At 37.6% G+C, this 26,391-nt stretch overlaps 1 protein-coding gene across 1 annotated transcript; it reads left to right on the top strand.

Moving 5' to 3' along the window:
- The first annotated feature begins 476 nt into the window (after window positions 1-476).
- LPL (lipoprotein lipase) lies at window positions 477-26,391 on the top strand. The gene is made up of 10 exons (XM_025933075.2): window positions 477-771; window positions 8,021-8,190; window positions 12,639-12,818; window positions 14,317-14,428; window positions 15,186-15,419; window positions 16,650-16,892; window positions 18,865-18,985; window positions 20,185-20,367; window positions 22,396-22,500; window positions 24,869-26,391. Coding segments are annotated over exons 1-10 (1,437 nt in total). The 5' UTR covers window positions 477-683; the 3' UTR covers window positions 24,870-26,391.

Below are 26,391 nucleotides of genomic sequence, written 5' to 3'. Positions count from 1 at the left end.
GATTGTGCAAGCATGAGCCACGGAACAATGTGTGTCCATGGATCCCTAAACTGACATTGTCCAGGAGAATTTTGGGGGAAAACAAACAACAACAAAAACACTGCAAGTCACAAACAGGATCCATTAAAAGACAAGTGTAGTTTAAATACTTATGAAATGTAGTTTAACAGTTTAATTTCCCATCTTCGGAAAACTGGTGATTGCAGAGTATTTAACATAAATCCACATAAATTTGTGTTTCGTGGATAGGGGGCCTTTCTGAGCTAGAATCCTTAGGAAAAGCAAATAGGAACTTTACAGAGAAAGTAAATTCTCCCTTCTGCCCTTTCCCCCTCTTTTCTCTGGCAGGGTTGATACTCATTACAGTTTGCTCAAATACTTGGAAGAGAATTTAGAGCCCTCCCCCCAACTTCTGATTTTAAAGCCAATAGATGATGAGGTTTATTTGCATATTTCCAGTCACATAAGCAGCCGTGCAGTGGAAACAGTGTCAGACTCCATTCTCCCTTCTCCTCCTCAGAGGGAACCTGCCACTTCTAACTGCCCTGCCCTCCGTTTTAAAGGGCAACTTGCCTCACGCTGAACCGCGCCTCCAGCCTGCTCCCGTCTCAGGCTCAGCTGGTCCAACACTGTTCGCGCTCCTGCCAGAGCCCTGTAGCTCCTACAGAGAGCCCTGCCCGGAGATGGAGAGCAAAACCCTGTTCCTGATGGCTCTGGGCATATGGCTCCAGAGTCTGACCACTACCCGTGGATGGGTGGCTGCCGACGACAGTAAGTTTTGCGTGTACACTCCCCTCCACCTGCAGACTTCACTCTGTGGCCACTTCCACAAGTTACAAGGATGGGAAGGAGGAAACTGAAAGGGGTTGCAGAGGCACCCTGGAAACTTTCCTAGCCAGAGCGCCAGGCCGGGAGAAGAGTCACTGGGCTGGGATCCGGGAGGGGCAGGGAGGGAATTCTCCCTCCGATCTTGCTAGAGTCTTGCTGGAGTCTTTCCCTCGTTGATCCTTCCGATCTGGCTGAGGCCATATTTCCGGGTACGTAGGCTCAGAGAAGAGTAGCGGGTAGCATGAGGGGCGGACAAAGAGAGGTCGGAGGAAGGACTTAAATGGTGGAGATCCATAATAACTCTCTCGCATGCGGGCTCTGGAATGAAAGGCGCGCGGGTCAAGGTGACCCTGGCGCAGCCGCGACCCGGGCTCCGGCCTTCGTGAGCACCGACAGAGTGGCGGCTTCTGTAAGAGAAGGCCACGAAGAGGAGGGGAAGAAGCGTTGTGGGTATCTTAGAAGCACCGGGCACCAGCTCTCTGCCTTGACAGCGTAGTGGGGGACCGAGTCGCGTAGGTGGCAGCGAGTCCTGCTGTGCCAGCACCCTGCACCCCTTCCGGAGCTGGGAAGCTCGCCAGTTTCCTTCCTTCCTTTCTTTCTTTCTTTCTTTCTTTCTTTCTTTCTTTCTTTCTTTCTTCTTTCTTTCTTTCTTTCTTTCTTCTTTCTCTTTCTTTCTTTCTCTTTCTTCTTTCTTTCTTTCTTCCTTTCTCTTCCTCTTTCTTTCTTTCTTTCTTTCTTTCTTTCTTTCTTTCTTTCTTTTATTGAAGAGGGAGAGAGCGTGCATGAGTCGGGGAGGGGCAGAGAGAGGAGACGTAGAATCCCAAGCAAGTCCCTTTCAGCTTAGAGCCCCACGCTGGGCTGAACTCAGGAACTTTGAGATCATGACCTGAGGGGACTGAGACACCCAGGCACCCCTCCCTAGCTTCCATTCTTGCAGATGCAACTTTTCTTAGCACCCAGAAAACCTAGGGAAGAGTTGACCCTCCTGATAACGTGTCGCAGGGACTAGCTGTCTGTCACCACTGACTTGGGGGTTACGGGTTTTGCAATTGGCTACCCTTAATGTCCTGGGAACTCAGTCCTGCTCTGACCTGAGAAGCAGCTGCTAGCAGTGGGGCTTCAGGGAGTTTACCCTTGAACCTCAGTCACCACCCTGGAGCCCCTGGCTTGCTAGGGTTAAGGTGCTACAGGAGAGATGTGAATTTCTTTATTGTAGGGAACACACAGGCCCAGCTCCAGACCCTTCCACTATGGAGGCAGCAGGCCTGCCCTTGAACTTTGGTTCATCTAATATACAACAACAACCAAAAACCAACTGAAGCAAGTTATAAAAGGAGGCAACATTTTTTTCTCTCTTCCCTGGTAAAATTGCAGTTAGGTCAGTGTCACTTGGATGTGCTCTCAGGTGGCATGTCCACAGACGTTCAAGTTATAGTTAAGTTTGTCCATGACTTTTCAGTTGAAAGTTTATTTCAGCAGTGTGTTGTGATAGAACATTTTTGTTAAGGTTATTTAAAAAAAAGTAGATTTCATTAATATGATTGAATAAAAAAAGTATCTTTTCTGTCAGATCAGTTTAAGAATATTGGAGGTTCAATTAGAAAGTCTTAAATATCTTATATAGTGTCATGTTCCCTTCATAGTTCCAAGAAAATGGTAGGAACAAACTCCAAATTCTTATTTAAGAAAATACACGATGGTGTGATGTTCCTTTTACCATAAACACCCGAATATGTGTTGTCCACAGTTTGTTTTTGCTGGCTCCTTAGCAATTCATGACCCTAAATTCCTGGTCTAGTCAGTGTCACCTTTCTGGTTTTTAGATTCCTAACTCTAAAATGAGGAGTTCAGACTGCACTCAAAATTCTCTTAGGCTGGGGTGCCTGGCTGGCTCAGCCAATGGAACATGCAACTCTTGATCTCTGGGTTGTGAGTTTGAGCCCCACATTATGTGTAGAGATCACTTAAGAAAATAAATAAAATCTTGAAAAACAATTCTTGTAAGTGCCTCTAATTCATACTCTTTGATTTAAGTAGACACTTTGTGATTGATGAATTAAATTGGATTTTAACCAACACGTGCTTTTCCTGGCTGTAAATGTATTAAGGGAAGAATCATTTTTAAGTACACTTGAAATTAATCCCTCCTATCCTTCCCTCCCACTCTCAATCCACCACCCCCCACCTTTTATATTATGCCTTTCCCATCACAGCAAATTTCTACCCCTTTTCTCCTCCAAATGAATTCATCTAGGAATGTAAGAATTTCATAGCCAAAGGATACAAGTGTGAGAGAATGGTAAGCAGCACCTTCTCTGGGCTCTGACTTTACTTATTCTTGATTTTTTTCTAAGATGAAAGTAAGGATATGAGGCACTGTCCTCGGCTCTTTGTTCTTGGAGCCACCTCAGTCTCTGCAGAGCCTCATTAGGAAACTTGAAGAGCTAAGCAAGGAGCATATGGGTCAGTGCTCAGTAACTGCACTTCTATTTGACCTGCCATAGTGAATTTCCAGGCTAACATGTGAATTAAATGTGATGGGTGATGACAGCAAAATAGCAGATTCCACATAAATAGAGCTCAGCACTGGAGGGATGGATGAATAGTAGTATTGAAAGGTGGGAGTGAGACACAGGGGAAGAGTTAACAATGGGGAAATTTTCACTTTCTTTCAGGCAGTGTACTTTTAGCTTAGCCTTCCTTCTTTGCTTTATTTTGGGAGGAGAAATTGGGCTATCTAGTTTACTGCTTCTGTTTTCACAAACATCTTTTCCATACAAATGAAAAGCAAATCTGTTAGGTGTCTACATTGGAAAAGACTAATCAATTCCGTCAAATAGGATGTTGACTTTTTTTCCCCTCACCAAACTTTTTTTTTTTTTTTTTTACCCATTCAATTTGGTTTTTGGCACTCTGCAGAAGCTGCCTGAGTCAGTAAGTATGACTATCAGTTTCAGAGAGAAGGTGAATTACTGATGAAGTCCTTTAGGTGTGCGTGTGTGTGTGTGTGTGTGTGTGTGTGTGTGTTGAGGGTGGGGGGGGTGATTAGAAACTTAAAGGGAATTGCATTGTAATTGAACTCTTGTACCTCATCTTCAAATGCATGCTTATCCTATCCATCTGGTAACTGTGAACTGCCTTTAGAATATCTTTTCTGGAGAAGTGTCTATTCATGTCTTTTGCCCATTTCTTCACCGGATTCTTTGTTTTTTGGGTGTCGAGTTTGGTAAGTTCTTTATATTTTGGATACTAACCCTTTATCTGATATGTCATTTGTAAATATCTTCTCTCATTCCTTTTTGTAATGAGAGGATTTGTAAATATCCTCTCTCATTGCCTTTTAGTTGTGCTGATTGTTTCCTTCGCTGTGCAGAAGCTTTTTATTTTGATGAGGTCCCAGTAGTTTATTTTTTATTTTGTTTCCCTTGCCTCTGGAGATGCGTTGAGTTAGAAGTTGCTGTGGCCAAGATCAAAGAGGTTTTTGCCTGCTTTATCCTTGAGGATTTTGAGGCTTTCTGTCTTACATTTAGGTCTTTCATCCATTTTGTGTTTATTTTTGTGTATGGTATAAGAAAGTGGTCTCCAGGTTCATTCTTCTGCATGTCGCTGCCCAGTTTTCCCAGCACCACTTGCTGAAGAAACTGTCTTTTTTCCATTGGATATTCTTTCCTGCTTTGTCAAAGATTAATTGGCCATACATTTGTGGGTCCAATTCTTGAGTCTCTATTTTGTTCCATTGATCTGAGTATCTGTTTTTATGCCTGTACCATACTGTCTTGATGATTACACTTTTGTATTACAGCTTGAAGTCTGGGATTGTGATGCCTCCTGCTTTGGTTTTCTTTTTCAAGACTGCTTTGGCTATTTGGGGTATTTTCTGGCTCCATACAAGTTTTAGGATTGTTCGTTCTAGCTCTGTGAAGAATGCTGGTGGATGGAACTAAAACGGATTATGCTAAGTGAAATTAGTCAGTCAGAGAAAGACAAATATCATATGACTTCACTCATATGAGGGCTTTAAGACACAGAACAGATGAACACAAGGAAAGGGAAGTAAAAATAATATAAGAACAGGGTAGGGGGACAAAACATAGATACTCTTAAATATGGAGAACAAACAGAGGGTTACTCGAGGGGTTGTTGGAAGGGGGATGGGCTAAATGGGTAAGGGACATTAAGGAATCTACTCCTGAAATCATTGTTACAGTATAAGCTAATTTGGATGTAAATTAAAAAAAAAATAGAATTAAAGAAAAAAGAATATATTTTCTGGGATGCTCAATATTTCTTCTTTCCTAGGAACAATAACATACCCTCCATAAATTTACCTTTAAAGCGCTTTCACCTCTCAATCTAATTTCATCTCTGTGAGTTATTATCCATGTTAAGTAAATACCTTGTCTTTGTTTATACACTTAGAATTTTAGCTATTTAAGAAGTTAGAAATAAAGATTACATAGTCAAGAAATACATTAACTTGTAACTTGCCTGGTATCCAAGTCCTACCTTAGTGCTGAATAAGGCCATCTGATGGGAACAAGTCAGAGTGGTTACGTTGCTATGATAAGTTGAATTCAGGATGGAAGCACTTATAAAGGAATATACCTTAGGCAGCCCCCTTCCGACTACCCTAAGGTAGCTTTAATTTCTAAGGGGATCTGATAAAAAAGATCTTTATCCCCTTAGAAAGATAAGTGCAGTCAATATCATTTTCATGTATGGAAATCAGTAATTCCCTTAGTAACAATTGAGTCAAATCACTTCATATGTCTGGCAAGAGCAATTCTAGTATATATTGGAACAACTAAAAGTAACAGCTGGCCCATATCAATTGTGTGAAAAGATAGGCTTGGAAAGTACATTCATCTTTAGGATGCTGAGACACTCTTACAAACACCAGCAGTGTGAACATTTCTGTCAGCATGCCAAAGAGAAAGAAAAACTGACTAAACACTAATACCATTTATGATCATGTATAGAACTGACATAGAATTGAAAACAGCACATAGCATATAGAGTGGTGCAATCTTCCTGTCAAATGCTTCATTATGCTTTCTGTAACTTAAAATAAAAACTAATCTCCTTGAGAAGTGAAATAAAAGTCTCCAAATACAAATTTGTTTGAGAATGTAGGAATTTCCTTTTTTTTTTAAATGTAGAAGTTATGTACCGAACAGGAAATGTTGGTAGTGGAAAATTGGACCTCTCAATGGGCTATGCAGATAATCTGTATAGAATCTATGAATTTAATAGACTTTTTTTCATGGAAATTCACAAAGCTAGCCTTAATAATTTCTGAGAATATCCTTAGTTATTTCAAAACCACCAGCAACTCTAGGGCCATCATGTTGCATAACTCTAGGGGAAAATAGACCAAAGTGAGTGGCATCCTCTGGAGCTATGTAAAGCAGTAGTCTTAAATAACAGTTTAACAAATAGGTGGTGGGTGGGATATGTCTGCCAGGTCACTTGGATGATTTCTACTTTGAAAAGATTGATAATCAAATATGTTAAAATAAGATTATTGAGGAAGGATGAGTTATTTGATGTGGAGAGATGAGACAAGGTGAAACTAATTTAGTTTGAAATTTTCTAAAGCGCTTCCTAACAATTAAAAAAAAACCTTCTTGGGTATTTAGAGCAGAATAAGATTTAAAAATCTACATTTTTTTTCTACTATCAGGCAAATAATAAGGCCATCAGAGTACTACCTGGTTAGGAAGGAAAAGGAAGACCTGCATCTTCAAATAAGATGGAAGGCCAAGTGTATTTTTGATGGGTGAATGGCTTTCAAGTGCAATTTTACTATCTGTAAATTAAAAAAGCCTTAAATAGCAATAGTTTACCACACTCTCTTATTTGAATAAATTATCTTAGAATGTTCAGGTGCTAGAGATGAGAGAGAGAGAAGGAGAGAGAGAGAGAGAGATATCAACTTGTCACCTATAATGAATGACTTAGCAAGTAGCCACAATATTGCTTTAGGAATTTTAGAAAATAATTAAAAAGGAAAAAGTTGACCAGTACTCAGCTAGCTACATGAATACCTGTATATTCATTATACCATATCATTCTTGTTTTTATTTTGGCCTGGCTTTTTCAATGTTATTTGAAATTACAGATTTTCAGCATTTGAATTGTGAAAAGAGTAAATTTAGATTAAGAAATTAGAAGTACCAATTATTTATCATCTGAGTTTTAAGTAGAGGAATCTAAAATCTACAAATTATTACCATTTTATAGTAAATAATTTTTAATTTTTTTCTTGACAAGAAAGTAAATAATTTCCCCTAATATAACTTCCCTTTGATTGTGTTTGCTTTGTAGAAGAGTTTGATTTTATTTGCAGCAAAATTTATTTCAAGCATTCACTGTGGTATTAGATGAAGGTTTATCAAAATTTAGAGTTATTGTCAAGAGATTCAAATGGTAGGCTGAAGTTTATTTCTCTCCTTATTCACTTTGGGATTGACTATGAAGAATCAAAGTGGATTCTTTCCCAAACCTGCTTTGCTGTAGTTTTGTAACTACAAAGCTATAAGCTATGACTTTGTGTAAAAGACAGTAAAGACATAAGAAATAATAGAAAAAAATATTTGGGTAAAGTATTAACCAGTTCACACATAGTATATGCATTTTTGAACAACCCACTAAATGATTTTTCAAAAATATTTTTAACTGAGGTACCTTGCTATGGGGGTGAGAACAACTTCATATAAAAACTTCCTCAAGCTTCCAAATTTTGTTACTGCTATTATTTTTTAAAGTTATGTTATTGCAAAGGAAACAACCTTTTCTCAAGCCTATTATACAACATTTTGGGAAAAGCATTATGTTGATATAATCCAATATTGAAAGAGGGTGAAAAATAATATATGAAATAAGTGGAATTTTACAATGCAAGAGTCATGAGCCAATGTTCTTTAGAAGAATGAGTTTTGAATTGTAACCAAGAGACCTGGATTCTGGTCTCTGTCAACTTCTATTACTAATGGAGAATTAGTCATTCTCTTGCTTAACTGACTGAGCCACCCAGGCACCCCAAGTCATTCTCTTTCAATCTACATTTATTAAAAAAAATAGAAATAAAAATGTCATTGGTGGTAGTTGCTTATAAACCTAAAACATACCATAACAACAAATAAAACAAACAACCCTCCAATTAGCCACCTATCCAATTTTTCCTTTTCAGGAATTACAGGAGGAAGAGATTTTATAGATATCGAAAGTAAATTTGCTCTAAGGACCCCTGAAGACATAGCTGAAGATACTTGCCACCTCATTCCTGGAGTGACAGAATCTGTGGCTAACTGCCACTTCAACCACACCAGCAAAACCTTTGTGGTGATCCATGGCTGGACGGTAAGACAGTCTTTTTAGAAAAGAGATTGGGGTGACCCAGGCATCTTGACCCCGTGATGAGTTGTTGGGAACCCTGTGATGAGTCTTCATATATCCTGTACTTCTGCTTGCTTTCCTATGGCCTTACTTCATTTTTATTAAAAAAAAAATTTTTTTTTAATGTTTATTCACTTTTTGAGAGACAGAGCATGAGTGGGGGAGGGGCAGAGGGAGAGGGAGACACAGAATCCAAAGCAGGCTCCAGGCTCTGGGCTGTTAGCACAGAGCCTGGTGCGGGGCACAAACCCATGGACCGTGAGATCATGACCTGAGCCACCCAAGCGCCCCTCCTATGGCTTTACTTTAAACTTGAGTACAGGCAATTCTGGCTCAGGGTGGGATTATGGAATCTAAAATCACAGGTTCATGAGTATTTTCCCCCAGATAGTGCCTACCTTCATTTTACCACAGTCCCTAGTTGGTGCCCTTGAATCAGCCATTCTTGTGAGTTGGGAAAACAAGGCTTTGCTCACCTACAGAGCAGAATGTACATTTTCAGTTTAGGAAACCAGTACACACCTGGTATGATCCTGATTCATGTAGCACATTGCCAAAGCACATGCTTTCCTAAAGGAAACAACCTGTCAGAGGGAGGAGAGGGTTAGAGTGGAGTGAGGAAGTATTGATTCTGGCTCTGGCTTTGCCATTCTCCAGCTCTGTGAAGTGACTGATGCTACTTCTTATCTCTGGGCCTCAGTTGACTGATGTGTAAGACAAAGAGGTTAGACTAGTTGTCCCTCTACTTCCAACATTCTCCAATTGTAAACTTTAGGGAACTTTTTTATAGATGACAGAGGGCTAGCCAGGGAAGTGTCATGCAAAATGATTAGAAAAGGTGAAAACTGTGGTTACATTTAAAGAATGTGAATAGGTGATGTGGATTAAGGAGTGCACTTGTGATGAGCACCAGATGTTGTATGGAAATGTTGAATCACTAAATTTTACACATGAAACTAATATTACATTGTATGTTAAGTAACTGGAAATTAACTCTTAAAAAAAAGAAAACAAAAACAACAAAATAAAGAATGTGAATAAAGTAGTACTCTCTAAATATGTGGCAGTCACTTTACATGGTTCAGTTCTTACTTAACTACTTCAGTTGGTTTTTAATATTTTAAAACCCCAGTTAGCAGATTTCATCTTTTATATAAAAAGGAGTTATATAAAATGGGACGTTAAAGAGAAATTATCTTTCCATTATGTCGGAGCTTGTGAATATAGTAAAGATACTAAATATATTCTAATGAGATGAATTAGAGAAGGATTGATAGACTTCTAGTCTTGACTTATTTTCCTGTGTAACTTAAGTACCATTCTTATTAACAATATAGGATAATTGCTATAACTTTATGGAGATGAAGGTGACTACTAACAGAATTTAGATGGATGTTTATTTTTTAAACATCTATTTACTAAGTTAACATAAATTACATATCTTATGATAAAATTATATATTCAAATTATTAACATGGATCTTTTTATATTTAAGAGATTCAAAAAGAAAAAGTAATTGTTGGTAGTTTTAGAGATGTTTTGATTGTATATAGAGTTTTAATACCTTTGTAAAAAGTATAATAAGCTTAATAAACATTTTATATGGCACAATAAATTGAATGTCTCAGACCTCACATTCTTATCCCCTGAGAGAACTTGATGCGTTAAGAATTTTTAAAAAGCATAGTTCCTTCTCATGCAAAGATGACATAACTAACCCAGTATCAGTATATAGTGCCAATTTCTATTATGGGTCCTTCTGCCCACTAAACCCATCATATTCTTCATATCATGTGTCCTGATATTTTGAATGCCTGAGCTCAGAGGCTAGGCCATTGGCTGTGGGACTGACTTTCATCATAAAAAGCTAGCTGGTTGGTCTATTCAGGAACTAATCTAGCCATAGAAAGGCTTCAGTTCAACTGTGAATCTGAGAATCAAAGATTTAAAAACTTTGTGCTGATTTAAGGAACCTTAGAAAAAAACCCTAGAAAAACTTTTTAGAGTTAAAGAAGGTTTCTTTTACACCCCTTTGTTCAGGGGTACTTACAGCAGTATTTTATGTTGAATTAAAAAAGAAAGGAGTATCTGTTGGGATGAGCACTGAGTGTTGTATGGAAACCAATTTGACAATAAATCTCTTATTAAAAAATAAATAAATAAAATAAAATAATACAAAAAATAAAGTTCTTCCTATGATTAAAAAAAGAGAAAGGAGTAGATTCATTTTTAGACAGTTAATAAAAGTATCAGTCACTGTAGAAATAAGTTGGGTTTTTTGCTCTTTGATAGATTGCTTAACTTGGAAACAGTGATAGTATGGAAAAACTTATAATAGGAGCTTAGAGCAAGCAAGATTTTTCTGCCTTATCTGAGGTAAGCTGTTCAGCAACTCAAGGTCATAAGACTAAGGGAAATGGGGAAATTCTTTAGTTTTGCCATGGAAAATCCAAAAGAATGCTTAGCATGTAGTATGCTTAGGGCACATCCCAGAAAGCTGTTTAGACACAGCTGTCCTGGAGCTTTGCCACCTGCTTAGGTTTCATAGACCAGTGCACTAAGCACAGAGTTCTCATTGTGGTAGGAGGCCCTCACGCCAGCTGAAAGGAGGAGTGGTTAATGTTTCATTCTGAAGAACTGACATCATCCTCTCTTGAAAGGCAGTTGAAAAGTGTGGCAAACCCCCAACCACTAAGAGAGGAGAAGAGAAGACAGGACCAATTCACAGGAATTTGAGGCTAGGTCGGTGTTCTAGCCTGTTTCCTCAAAGACCCAGACTGTGCTTAGACTTAAAGCAGCCTCACCGAAACATGTTCAAAGAAGGTTTATTAAATGAGTTTCTAATGAGCCAACGTCACCTTTGTACCTTTTTTTTCTTTTTTTTTTTCTTTTTCTCTTTATGCTTGAAATGGCAATAGCTTTAATTATATCACTGCAGGTAGATTGGAAGTCAGAATGGTTGCAAGAAGACATTTATTAGGTGGTGGGTAACTTCAAGATCATCTGAATCCAACTCCTTTGTTTTGTAGGTGTCCTAAAAGGTTAAAACAGTGCCTACATTCATAGAAGTAATTATTGGAAGAGCTGGGACTGGAACCAAGATCTCCTGAGTTTCAGGCTTGCTTTTTCCTACCACAGCAATGAGGTGAAAAATTGTGCAGTTGTTAGTGTCAGGAGTGAAACAAGAACTCAGGTTTTGATAGTTTTAGTCTAGAGAATAAAGTAAACAAAATGGAAGCATAAATCTGAAAGAATCCACCATATAAGATCAAAGTTCCAAATGAAGCCCACTGGTTTGGGAATTCAAGACTCCTATATTTGCTTTTGGAATTATTCTAAGAAGAATATAGGTTTTATAGATCTCCCTTCAAAAGCTGCCTTAAACATATATTTCAGAACCTTCTTTGTTGAGTACGTATTTGAGTAACTTTTACTATGGCTACAATATGATTTCTATCAGGTCATGGTAGAGGTGGGGAGATTTGGGGATTTGAATCAAGTTACTGCTACATGCAGGCTCATGGAACGATGGTGGAGAATTTTATAATGTGCTTTTTTAAAAATGTGTTTTGATTATTTTAAAGTGTGCATCTTTGCAGAAGTGTCTGATGTCCTCTCTGAAAGCATAAATTAAAATTTTACATAAAAAAAGTTAATGTGAGAACTCTATAGTTCTTTTGACTTTGAATTTTGGGGCTTTCTTAAACAAGAGGTAAAGAATTACAGTTGGCAGTATCCTTATCTCCAGAGCCAATCTAATTTGAGAAATGTGACTATTAAACCTCATTAATTTCCACTCTGAAAATTAAGAATTTGAGAGAACTGTAAAAAAAAATCTGAACTGAAACTGATCATTTTCTTATGTATTAACAAACAGATTGATAAATAAATTTACCTTCTGTTAGAATTAGCGTGCTTAAAACTTTTTTTCATCAGCACATCAAATGTTGTATGTAAATAAATGACTCTTAAGAAAAAAAAAGTGCATTCACATCCTCCAAACTAATTTTGTTGGGAATAAGTTATTAGCCTAGTTGAAAGTAATTTAATTAAATTATTATAAAATAGTCTATAGCTCCAGTGCAAAATTTTAACTTATTCAGATTGATCTTTCATATAAATTACTGGTTTTACAGAATTCATAAACCAAGCTTTTAAAAATTGGTGGTGTGAACCCTAGTCTGCCATTCCTCACCTCAACACCCTTCTTTGGCATACTCAAATTTGCCTCATAAAGGGGAGTCACAAGTCTCTGAACACTGTTTTGCATAGTTTGAGTTTTCTTCCTGAGTTAATGGACAACCTTTCAGATTTGTTTGTTTTCTTTCCATTCAGCGTAAGTATATTAGGCTGTCATATCTATAACAAGTTGTATGTGGGTATTTTAAGAAAGCTTGCATCATCCTTTTCAGGTGACAGGAATGTATGAGAGTTGGGTGCCAAAACTTGTGGCTGCCCTGTACAAGAGGGAACCAGATTCCAATGTCATTGTGGTGGACTGGCTGTCACGGGCCCAGCAGCATTATCCAGTGTCTGCGGGATACACCAAGCTGGTGGGAAAGGATGTGGCCAAGTTTATCAACTGGATGGCGGTAAGATTGGGGGAAGAAGCCTTACATGTCCAAAACAGATCTCTTGGCCAGAGTGGGACAAATGGCTGGTCTTTGTTACTTTTCATCTGGGGAAATTCAAATCTTCAGAATAAGCATGGTTATTTTTCAGCCAGAAAGCAGTATTATGATAAGAATGATAAAACTGTAAAGCCAAAGCATAGTCCTGCCCTTCCCTATCGATATTCTCATAGTGAATGGATCTGGTGAGACCAAGAAGTGACTGGGCAAAACAGACAAAAGCTTGTTATTTCAGGGCAAAGGGAAGATGTCAGGTTCAGCCAAATCCTTCCTTCCCAGTTGACTGGCACATGGAAATGTTATCTTGGCTTTGACCCATTAGAATACCAATCTCTTTCATGAAAGTATTAATAATACCTATTGCTTAGTGTAGATTAAAGATCCAGATTTTTGTTGAGGGTTAGGGGAGTGATGGATTTGAGCTGGGAAGAAACTGGCAAGAAAAGTCTGTAGATATGAGATGGCTAAGGGTCAGGACTTCTGACTTAGCTGCCACTTTTATTCACTTTTTTCCTGAGGTCATCCTCTGAAAATTATCTTTGAAATGTATCTTGGCATTGGTTGAAAGGAAGCTAATACTCTGACAGGGCCAAAATATTTAAGCCAGATATGTGGAGGTAAAAAATAAGCTGTGTTTATTGGACTGACTGTTAGAAGATAAAAGTTCTTGGGGTACCTGTGTGGTTCAGTCGGTTGAGTGTCCAACTCTTGATTGTAGCTCAGGTCATGGGCCCAGGGTTGTGGGATTGAGCCCTGCATTGGGCTCTTGCCCTGAGTGTGGAGCCTGCTAGAGATTCCTTCTCTCTCTCTCTCTCCCCCTCTCCCCAACTTGAGCACACTCCCTGTCTCTAAAACTAAAGAAAAAAGAAGATTAAAGCTCTTTTCTTGACTCTTTTGCCTATCAGGAAAGTGAACCTGGGGAAATCAGATCACCTGCCTCGACCTCAGGCTTATTATCTATTGAATAAAGAGGATGGACTATATGTGTCTGCGATCCATTCCTGCTATAATATTTTCTGGTTTTAAGACATTTCCTGGCTAACTTAAAGAATAAAGTGATGTAGGGTATTTAGAGTAGGGAATACTGGCTTAAAGTTAAATATATATTTAATATATGTGTGTATCTACATATAGATACACACACATATACATATATCTACATATAAATATACAGCTATACATACACATGTACATGCATACATATATTTTCAGATAAATGAAAATTCACATTTCCATACATTTCAATATCAGATGTATGGAAAAAGTTTGTAACTTAAATATGTTGTTAAAGAAAGAGAAAATCTCAACACTAAAGTGTTTCTTTGATCTATACCACAAAATTTAAATAAGTAGAATTAATTTTCAGTATAGCCTGCATTTCCAAAACAATATTTTTCATTTAGTTTTGATCTTTTGTACAGAACTGTAAGAACCCCTTTTTTCTTTTTCTCTTCCAAAGGAGGAATTTCACTATCCTCTGGACAATGTCCATCTCTTGGGATACAGCCTTGGAGCCCATGCTGCTGGCATTGCAGGAAGTCTGACCAATAAGAAGGTCAATAGAATTACTGGTAAGAAAGCAGTGCCAGTAGTCTATCACAGAAGAGTCGAGATGCCTGTCCTTTGGAAATAGAATAAAAATGTTTGTCAAATATATCTATATGTGTGTGGTGTTCCTCTCTGCTTGCCAAGCCATTTGATTATATTATGGGAGCACTTTTTTTCTGGAGAAGGAGAGAATATGGGCACTAGCTGTCCTAGACATACCACCTACTGTCAGAAGAAAGAGCAGAGTTAAGCACAAAAAGCCCAGTGGTCTCTGGGAAGCTCATTTCCATCCTCCCGGGCTCTGTGCTTTGGTGTTATGTATGTCACATTTCACATCAGTACTGGGATAAATGAAAAAGGACCAACACCAGAGCCTGTTTGGAAAAAAGAAGGCAGTCAACCAGGGCAAAGGTAGTAGATGATTTGGCATGCATAAAGAAAAAGAACGAACTCACCACTCTTTGAAGTCCTTCTCAACAGGTTCAAAAGTAATTTACAAAAGGAGATCTAGCTGTTCTGAATGAAATTGCTATTTAATAGCAAGTTGCAGAGACTCAAATTCCTTTCAGAAAGAGCTAAGCCTACTTCTATGACTCTCAGTAACTTAATGATCCAATCACTAGGATAAGGAGCTAATAAAAATCTATGTGGCTGCCAGTTACATTCAAATGATGAACAATCGAATGCCAAGGTGACATTAGCATTGTCTAATGCTAATGGAGACTAAAATTAATGGGAATTAAAAAATATGTGAAGTCTTTTTTTTTCCCCCTCATTAAGGACTAGATCCAGCTGGACCTAACTTTGAATATGCAGAAGCTCCAAGTCGCCTTTCTCCTGATGATGCAGATTTTGTAGATGTCTTACACACATTCACCAGAGGGTCACCTGGCCGAAGTATTGGAATCCAGAAACCAGTAGGACATGTTGACATTTATCCTAATGGAGGCACTTTTCAACCAGGATGTAACATTGGGGAAGCTATCCGTGTGATTGCAGAGAGAGGCCTTGGAGGTAAATATGATTTAGAAGTTAATTAAACATAAGTGTTGTTCTTAATTCTTATTGACCCAGTCTTCTACCCATTCCCCACAAGTATGCAATGTGTATGCAAATGTGTATATTAAAGTATACACATTTAGCCAAGATAATTTCTGAAGAAGCTATCATATTCAGCATAATCGCCTTTATACCTTAGTACTTCCTTTGATCAGATAGACAAACATTTTTTTTTCTTTTATGTATTATATTATAGAGTACAATACTGAGTGAGTGAGTACTGAGCTTCCAGAGATAAAAGAAAAGAAAGGTGAGATCTATACAAGAAAACTCCATTGCCTTGGATAATAGCAGCATAAAATGACTTCTGGCACATGTTGTTATATTCTGAATATAGTTGTGAAACCATAAGGTTTATTTTGAATTGATTGAAAATAAAGGGCATGTTAATTAGTCCAAATTAATTTTGTTAGCCTTTTAGAGAGAAAGTAAAAATAGGAAACAAATCGCCATTCTCTAAAAATAAATATTCCAAAATTTAAAGAAGAAAATATAATTTAATATTGTCCTAATATTTACTTGAATAATCATGTTTGTGTTAAATTTGTAATTTGTTTTAAGGGATCTTTGCATCCTTTGTGGGCAATTAAACTTACCTGTAGATATTGACTATAGGTCTTTTGTGCACATGTTATAGGACTTACAGCATAATGCTACTATTTTTAATTGTTATAGAAGCTTATGGTAATAGATACACTTTTATTACATTACTGATTATTTCTGTGATTCATTTAATGCAAAAATCAGTAGTGACACAACCTCCAATTATACATAGAATCTATGTTAAAATACTATTCATTTAATAATTCTGCCTTTTGTGATATTGTTTCTAGGTCCATGTAGAAGTATTTTATGTTTTCAATATAAGAGAAGGATGTGACAAACTGGGGGAAGTCAACTTCTGCCTTGAATGTCTCTTACTTAGATCCTCATAAACATACAAATATAAGACAGCAGAAAGTCAAAAATTCTCTGCAAATTTGCAATTTTAACACTCTTAGAGATAGGTAAGAAACTCCCATCAAGAGTACCTCCTTAAATAGGACTTACATCAAGGAGTCATAGGACTAGATTCTTAGGTAATTTTATTCTGACACCACATTTAACTAGTTTAGACATGTGAGATGAAACACTCATTGTGGACTTTCATGGAATTAAATTTTCTTTTTGTCTCTTGTTCTCCAGATGTGGACCAGCTAGTGAAGTGTTCCCATGAGCGCTCCATTCATCTCTTTATTGATTCTCTGTTGAATGAAGAAAACCCGAGTAAGGCCTACCGGTGCAATTCAAAGGAAGCCTTTGAGAAAGGGCTTTGCCTGAGTTGTAGAAAAAACCGTTGCAACAATTTGGGTTATGAGATCAATAAGGTCAGAGCCAAAAGAAGCAGCAAAATGTACCTGAAGACTCGGTCTCAGATGCCTTACAAAGGTAGGCTGGAGAATGTTGTAAATGAGGAAAATCAGTTTGATCATATTTTTTTATCACACTCATTGCATCACATGTACTGAGTCTGTCCATTACAACAGAAGTAGTGCAATGATTTTATTAAACCCTGAACCCTCACTGTATTTCTGTTGCTAGAGAGGGAGTTGTACTGGTCCATTTTACTGAAGCTCTCAATTCACATTGCCAGTAAGGCCCAGGGTACAACCTGCATTAACCTCTGTAATAGTCTTGCTTGCCACCCTTCTCTGTAATTGTGACCATTAGCATGGGCTAGCCCATTAGAACCAGGCTCAGAGCTCATTTGAAACCATCTGTCTATCCAGGGCCAGAAAACCAAGGCCCAGGAGGCCAAATCTAGCCCCTTACCTGCTTTTGTAAATAAAGTTTTATTAGAACACAACTACACACATTCATTTTTTGTTTTTAATTGACTAAGGGTGATTTTGTGCTACCACAGTTAAGTAATTGGGACAGAGACTGTATGGCCCACAAAGCCTAAATTATTTACCATCTGGCCCCTCACAGAAAAGGTTTGCCAACTCCTAAAGTTTGCTTTAGGCAAGAGCTATCTGTATTTTAAAATTCAACTATTCCTGGGAGAGAGAATATACCAAACCTGTAAGATATTTCCATTTTGTCATTAATTTGTTCCCAGGTGAATTTCAAACTTGGCAGCTTATTTAGAGCAAGATTTATACAGATTGAGGGGAGACAAGAAAGGAGATAATTAGGTAAATCTAGCAAGAGGAACTAATCCAGAAAAGCTAATTTATGTGGAGTCCAGGGAGAAGTCCAGGGGAAGGGATGATACTGAAATACAGTTTTCCAAGGTAAAAATGTATCTGATAGAGGCACCCACTTGTAAAGTGTGTTAGAACTTCTGTAGAGGTGCATTTGGTTGCCCAGAGGTTTAGAGCAGCAATAGTTCAAGGAAACCTTTTAAGCAACGAGGAAACCCTTAGTTTCCCTGACTTTTCAGAATGAGAAAATGTGTGTGAGGTAGAGAGGAGGGTGGAATCTTTTGGAGACCTGGTGGGTATTACTCATCCCCAGGCATCCTGCTCAGTGCCATGCAGTGCTCTATCACTGTTCTTGGGGTCACTGCAGCAGTATCAACTTCTCCTGCTCTGGTCTATGGTGAGTCCTGCAAGGGCTCCACTGAAGAGAAACAGTTTCTCTTCTACTCGTTAGTAGCTGTGTGTTAAGCCTGCTGTGTTTCTTATCTCCTTAACCTCCCTCCATTCCATCTACACAGGGGTTTTAGTAGAGATAGAGAGAACAGGGAGGAGATGATGTAGAAGTTCAAGTACTTGCTTCCAGAAGCTCTCCCAAACACTTTAAGAACTGGCAGTCTTTATAGCTTCACTGATGATTCAATGAATAAGTTTTATTGTGAGCCTGCTATAATATCTACTCTGTGCTAGATGATGGGGGGATAAAAAGGATAAACATGATCCTCTGACCTGAAGGAATTTACACATAGGGTAGAGTGTCAGACATACTCATAAAGCATGAAAAAACACAATCACAGTGTTCCATTAACAAATGCCAAATATGCTTTATACAGATATTCAGGGACAAGATGGCCAAGGAAGGGTATAGTTCATGAAGAAAGAATCATGTGTAGTTTGGTTTCTTGATTTGATTTCCCTTGTACCCAATCAAAGATGACTACAATCTAGGGCTGCTTGACAATTCAGATATACCTAGATTCTTCCTATGCACTGAAATCACACTTTTCTAAAAAGGAGTGGAATTCAAGGTCTGATAATTTGAGTAACAAACACTGTACAGACATGAAGAAATCTTTCCAAGCCACAGTGATGGTTGTGTGCGAGCACTTCTTATTTAATCACTAGTGAGGTAGTCTGTGGTTCTGAATTGCCTGCTTATTTGGGGGCTGTGATGTTTCCATAAAAACTGATTAGCACTTGTTCCAATTTTTTCCTTATAGTCTTCCATTACCAAGTAAAGATACATTTTTCTGGGACTGAGAGTGATACACAGACCAACCAGGTCTTTGAGATTTCTCTGTATGGCACTGTGGCTGAGAGTGAGAACATTCCTTTCACCCTGTGAGTAACCACTTGGCATTACCTCCAGCATGTGGGTTTATCATGGCCCTGCTAACTGCCTTTGGTCCCTTGAACAGAAGAAGAGTAGAAAAAGAGATATTCAACAGAATTTTTAAAAAGTGTTTTATTTATGCAATTTGAGAGAGAGAAAGAGCATGAGCAGGGGAGAGACAGAGAGAGAAGGAGAGAGAGAATCCCAAGCAGGCTATACACTGCCAGTACAGAACCTGACACAGGGCTCAATCTCACAAACTGTGAGATCATGACCTGAGCCAAAATCAAAAGTCAGATGCTTAACCAACTAAACCACCCAGGCGCCCCACAACAGAAGTTTTTTAAAAAAAAAAGCTTTATGGAGACACCTGGGTGGCTCATTCGGTTAAGCGTCTGCCTTCGGCTCAGGTCATGATCCCGCGGTTCGTGAGTTCGAGCCCTGCGTTGGGCTCTGTGCTGACAGCTCAGAGCCTGGAGCCTGCTTCAGATTCTGTGTGTCTGCCCCTCCCCTACTCATGTTCTGTCTCTCTCTCAAAAATAAAATAAACATTAAAAAATTAAAAAAAAAACTATGACAAAAGATATTCACATTGTGCATACAATAGCATAAATTAGAAATAAATAAGTACCCAACATTGAGGCAATGGTTAATTGTGGTTTAATAAGTCACTAAAATCTATCTAGTTTCTAAAACCTATAATTATAGAAAAACAGGTAAAACATGGTGAAAAATGGAAGGTAAAATATGAAGTAAACAAAGAAAGAATAGAGAATTGTATGTATGCTATGATTGTAACAAAGTAAAAATGTTCACATAGCAGTACAGATTGAAAGGGGATATATGAAAATGAATATAATGTCTCTGAATGATTCATTTATGGATTTTTTCTTAAGAATTGTATTAAATAGTTCACACTTTTAGTGTAAAAGTTAGAATAGATTAAAAGGGTGTAGATGTCTTTTAAAAGTCACTAAATGCCATTGATCTTCATCTGGAATATTTTTTTGGACACTTTTTGTATTTTTAAGATATCTCCCAAACAACAAAGCTATTTATGCCTTGGGAGGAAGAAAAATGAAAAAGAAAAAAGCAAAAAAACCCAAAACAAAACAAAACAAAAAAACAAAAAAAACAAAAACAACCCCCCCCCCCCAAAAAAAAAAAAACACACAGAACTAACCAAATATGCTGATTTTTTATTCAGGCCTGAAATTTCTGCGAATAAGACATACTCCTTTCTAATTTACACGGAGGTGGATATTGGGGAACTGCTAATGTTGAAACTCAAATGGAAGAGCGATTCATACTTCAGCTGGTCAGACTGGTGGAGCAGCCCTGGGTTTACTATTGAGAAGATCAGAGTAAAAGCAGGAGAGACTCAAAAAAAGTAATTAAATCAATTTCTTTCCATTCACGTTAGGCTTACCCTGTCATTACCTTGGGAGGGTACTCTTGGAGCCTTCAACGTTCAGGTGGAACTTTAGTAAGCTTTGTATTTAAAACTATATCATCTAGATAATTACACCTATAATTTGGGGGAGGAGTGTTCTTTTATTATCATTACTAGGGAAGTAATAGTATTTCTGAATTTCATGAAAGAAAACATAAGCCCTGAACTGGTCACGATTATTGACTGAGAGCTGAGATGAGGATCTCAGCTTCTATTTTAGCACTGTTTCTTTTTTTCAATGTATGAAATTTATTGTCAAATTGGTTTCCATACAACACCCAGTGCTCATCCCAAAAGGTGCCCTCCTCAATACCCATCACCCACCCTCCCTCCCTCCCACCCCCCATCAACCCTCAGTTTATTCTCAGTTTTTAAGAGTCTCTTATGCTTTGGCTCTCTCCCACTCTAACCTCTTTTTTTTTCCTTCCCCTCCCCCATGGGTTTCTGTTAAGTTTCTCAGGATCCACATAAGAGTGAAAACATATGGTATCTGTCTTCCTCTGTATGGCTTATTTAACTTAGCATAACACTCTCCAGTTCCATCCACGTTGCTACAAAGGGCCATATTTCATTCTTTCTCATTGCCACATAGTACTCCATTGTGTATATAAACCACAATTTCTTTATGCACTCATCAGTTGATGGACATTTAGGCTGTTTCCATAATTTGGCTATTATTGAGAGTGCTGCTATAAACATTGGGGTACAAATGCCCCTATTTTAGCACTGTTTCTTGCAAGTACAAAACAGTTGTGGAAAGAACCTTAGAGATGTCACTTTGACATTCAAAGATTAAAACCAACATCTTCAAGAAGAATGAGATTCCAAGGTATCTTCATCCATCTCCCCAACCCCACCTCCCATATATCTATAAAGAAATTGAATACAGAGCCCCAGGGATTTGAAAACTTGTACACTAAATTTATAGGGATTTTTGCAAACTATAGTGTTCCATTATTGGTAATAAAAATGACTCTTAGTGAAATAAGTCATACAGAGAAAGACAGATACCATATGTTTTCACTCTTATGTGGATCCTGAGAAACTTAACAGAAACCATGGGGGAGGGGAAGAAAAAAAAAAGTTAGCGAGGGAGGGAGCCAAAGCATAAGAGACTCTTAAAAACTGAGAATAGGGGCGCCTGGGTGGCGCAGTCGGTTGAGCGTCCGACTTCAGCCAGGTCACGATCTCGCGGTCCGGGAGTTTGAGCCCCGCGTCGGGCTCTGGGCTGACGGCTCAGAGCCTGGAGCCTGTTTCCGATTCTGTGTCTCCCTCTCTCTCTGCCCCTCCCCCGTTCATGCTCTGTCTCTCTCTGTCCCAAAAATAAATAAACGTTGAAAAAAAAAATTAAAAAAAAAACAACTGAGAATAAACTGAGGGTTGATGGGGGGGGTGGGAAAGAGGGGAAAGTGGGTGATGGGCATTGAGTAGGGCACCTGTTGGGATGAGCACTGGGTGTTGTAACCAATTTGACAATAAATTTCATATAAAAATGACTCTTTAAATTAGGATTGATAAATTATTTCCCTCTGGTCATTTTCTTTTATAACAAACAAAACAAAACAAACAAAAAGGAGGTTGTGGATGGAGAGGCTCTGCAGAGCATTTGTTTCTCTAACAGGGCCAGTTGAAGGATGATTTGTGAATTCCTTAATGTAGATACAAAGAAGTGGTAAAGTGGATCTTGTATTATCTCATGGTGAAAGCCTTGTGATTTTAAGGTTGCTCCAAGCTGTCCAGATTGACTACCTTTATTGCTGAACTGTGATTAGGCCCTCAAATAACCCTATGATTCAGATGTATTGCTGACCAGAATGACTTAACTTTAAACAGTGAGCTATTAGAAATATCAAAACAATTAATCAGACTGATCATGTAGGATTTAAAGATCCTTGACCAAACCATATATTTGTGAACAGTTGTTTCTATTTTCTCTTATATGTTTACATCCATTTTATTCTACAGGGTAATCTTCTGTTCCAGGGAGAAAGTATCTCATCTGCAGAAAGGAAAGGCATCTGTGGTATTTGTGAAATGCCATGACAAGTCCCTGAATAAAAAGTCTGGCTGGTGAGCATTATGGACTAAAGCTCTCTGGACATCCTGAGCTTGCCCTCTGAGGGACACTGCTTCATATATTGCTCTTCATCTTATGACTAAAGACTTGCACCGATTCTTGTTAGAATCTTCAGGTGGTCTTTCTTAGCCCTTCCATATTTACACATCAGACTTACCCATTTACTTTTCTCAATACTTCCTCTTTTTTCTTCCTCTTTCTGTTCTTTTATTTTACTTTTTGGGCTGCCACAAAATCTTCACTGCTGCATTTTCTGTATTGTATCTCTGCTAACTTTATGGATCCCGTATACAGAGCATATGACACAATAGTTATAATCATGGCTGAGGGTGTAGCCCCTCCCCAGATGTACCCAGGGGAGCAAACATCAGCTGCAATACATAGTCCTTCTTTTTTTTAAGTTTATTTATTTTTATTTTGAGAGAGAGAGAGAGAGAGAGTATGTGCATGCATGCACATGCAAGAAAAAGTGGGGTAGGGTCAGAGACAGAGGGAGAGAGAGAATCTCTGTGCTGACAACACAGAGCTCCATATGCTGTTAGCATGGAGCCCCATGTGGGGCTTGAACTCATAAACCCTGAGATCATGACCTGAGCCGAAATCAAGAATCAGATGCTTAGTCAACTGAGCCACCCAGGTGCCCTCACATAGTCCTTCTTGATGCTCCAAGTGGCAGCAGACTCTAGGACAGAGAGCCAAAAGGGCAGCCATCAAGTACCCATCTCAAAATCACCGAAGATGGGGAGCTAATGGAGTTAGAATTCAGGAGACGGCTCTCTTTTCTATCTCAAAACAATCCCCTGGCCCTTACCTACATGATCTTTAAGACTAATCCACATGACAGTTGTCAGCCAAATCTTTCTAGAGTGTAATATTAAGTGGAGATTCACATGTGACCTTTCCCAGCCCCTCCTGAATTCTCACATTTCTCTGCTCATTCTCCTGCCAGATTCTGAGTACTAATGGGTTAAAGTAAAAGGGGAGGAAAACTTTGATCATGTCATACAAACCAGTGGCACAAGAAAAGAGGGGAAAGGCTAGGCACAACATAATCCTGATGTAGGAAAAACACTTACTTCTGATTTGTCTTCTCTCAGTTACATTTATAGACAAAAGTACAGAATAAGAATTTCCTAATCAGAAAATCATATTAAAAACCCTATAGGGAATATCTCTATTATTGTAAATTTCTATTTTATGATGTAATTTATCCATGGGTAATTATGGATTATATATAGATTAGGAAAAAATAGGCAAAAAGAAAATACAATCACTCTGACTCTCTCCTCCAGGGACAACTCCCAATTAACATTAAATGTATATTGTTTTAGACCTTCTCTATGTATATATAATATTTATATATTTTTTTCATATTTTACAAAAATAGAATTATGACATACTTTGAATGATAAGATGAAGCCACTTTATGAAAAACATTAACGTAAGAGCACTCAAGATAAATTTGAAATAGAGTAGTTAGTTAATGGTATTCAGCCAGGCAGAATAACTGAATATTTACCTAAGTGGAGACTGTTCTACTCAGAGGCTCATTGCTTTGTTTTCCCTCATCAAAAATCTGAGACAATTTCACATTTACTTTAACTTTTAGAAAAGGAATACTATATGAAGCTTTAAACATGCATTTATGTCACATACAAACATACACAAAATCACATATACTTATATGTTCTCCCCAAATCAAATACAACTTTAAATCTCTGTGTAAATGTAAAAGCAAAACCTGAAAGATTAGGAAATATCTCCAGCTATTTTAAAAGTATTTCTGGTCATACTATTTATATAAGTCACAATAATATATCTGAGAAAATCTAAGGGTACATTCCTTATCTGATAATAAGATTACTGAGACCACAGATATTTAGGCAGCTGTTTTTATACATCTGAACTTTATGCGGAAGTAATTATGAACAAGGCTTGTAACATTCTGCAGTTTTTCTCTTCTGTGACTATATCAATCAAAATTTCTCTGTCTCTTTTCTTCTGATAAAACTCTTCAGAAGTTTCATTCCTCAGGAAAAGAAAATAATCAGCCATTTCATTTGGCAAGTTTTAGAATTAAGAAATCTTAAATCATATCTTGTTTGAAATCATTTGGTTCAGTCCTCTGAAAATGATAGTCCTTATTGGGATATAGCTAAGTAGGTATTAGAGTGTCTTTCATTCCTACAAACCTGCCATTATCCACATGTGATCCATCGTCCACATCTTCCTGGGTATATATTCACAACCTTTGTACTGAGCTTCCAGTTGAATGCTTTTATATCATGAAGGTGGGAGGAGGGATGATTGTAGAACACTAAAAAGGTAATAAATTGCTCCTCCTCTTCTGCTTTTTCTCAGAAACTGGGCAAATCTACAGAAGGAAGAACAGAACACGAATTCCATGAAGAATGGAGTAACTTTTACATCAGATGCCCAGTGCTTTGGATGTTTCAAAGACAAGTTCCCTGAGTATTAATCCCAGCTCTGCTTTGTTATTTTAGGATATAATCTCAAATACAAAAAAAAAAAAAAAAAAAAAGTGACTAATTCAATTTGAAGGGTATAGTGGCCAAATAGCACATCCTCCAACATCAAAAGATAGCAGATTTGAAAATCACTGTTTTGTCCTTTGAGAAAGAATTGAGAGCCATTTGGGCCCATGGTAAAATAATAAACCTTCTTTATATAGTAAGTTTAGTCAATAGCCTAAAGTTGAGTAGAATTTCATATTTTATTTGAAATTCTGCATTTTCTGGACTGATACCTTCTCAAAGTTTTCTCCAAGTCTGAATATAGAAAATGATTTTTTTTTGGTGGCATGAGTTGCACCCATTAGTGCAAAATATGTTTTTTTTTTTTGTTTTTTGTTTTTTTTTTTGTTTCTGTGTTTTCCAGGATTTAACCAGGGACTAGTGACTTGGAGAGAGGAATAGAAGATGAAGTTGATAAATCACTGAAACTTTAAAACATCCCTGCAGTTGGTTGCATCATTTCTAAGTTACTAATTAAAAGAAATATAAAATTTAGATCAATTCAGTCTTAATAGGCTTTATAGTTTAATCTCTCCCCCTCCTTTGTCTCAAGATTGTATTTTAACAGCATCTTCTATGAGCCTGCTATTGCCAGCTCACACATAATTTTAAACATGGGGAAAGAAAATGATACCACAATTTCATTATCAGATTTCTGAAAGTGTTTTCATCAGTTTGGGGTCATTTAATATCTTATAAGCCCTATTAAATTTTAGGTTTATCTCAGTCATGCTTTAGTCATACTTTGAGGATGTCTCTTTCTTCCCTGGTTTTGATAAGAAAATATGTGTTCAAGATCAAATTTTGAATCATGCAAGTTTTAGACAAGGACCATTTTACTAAGTTAGGAGATGAAAAAGTGTATTTCCATAAACAGTGGTTAAAACCATTGTGGGCAATTAAAAGAATCCTCAATCGCCATAGTTACATGAAATGCCATGAGAGTTATTGTTTTTAACAACTAGTCAATAGTGAGTGAACAGTTATTTATAAATTAGGTATCATACTTTCAGAATGATTTTCTCTATATTAATATGAATTGATAAAGAAGTAAAATATCTCAAAGGCTCTTGCTGGGAATCCAAACTGTAAACATGTGTGGATATCTTAACATATATTCACATATGAAGCCCTGCATATGTGTTTATTATTCAGCATAGCTTGGAAAGTAAAAAATCAAGAGATATAGTATTGGGACATATCGGAGTAGAAATTATTCCAGAGATGCCAAAACTTCAGCCTTTCTTTTGAGAAATATAGTTATGCCTATATAAAGTAATACAAACACTGTGATTAATGTCAGCCAACTTGGAATGAATTTTCTCTAAAAATAAAATGTTGGAGATTTGT

The sequence above is a fragment of the Puma concolor genome, chromosome B1 (genome assembly GCF_028749965.1).
Source record: "Puma concolor isolate L17-30 chromosome B1, mPumCon1.1.hap2, whole genome shotgun sequence".
In the NCBI taxonomy this organism is placed as follows: Eukaryota; Metazoa; Chordata; class Mammalia; order Carnivora; family Felidae; genus Puma; species Puma concolor.
The sequence above is the reverse complement of the archived record's forward strand: the minus strand, read 5'-3'. Positions and strand labels throughout refer to the sequence as shown.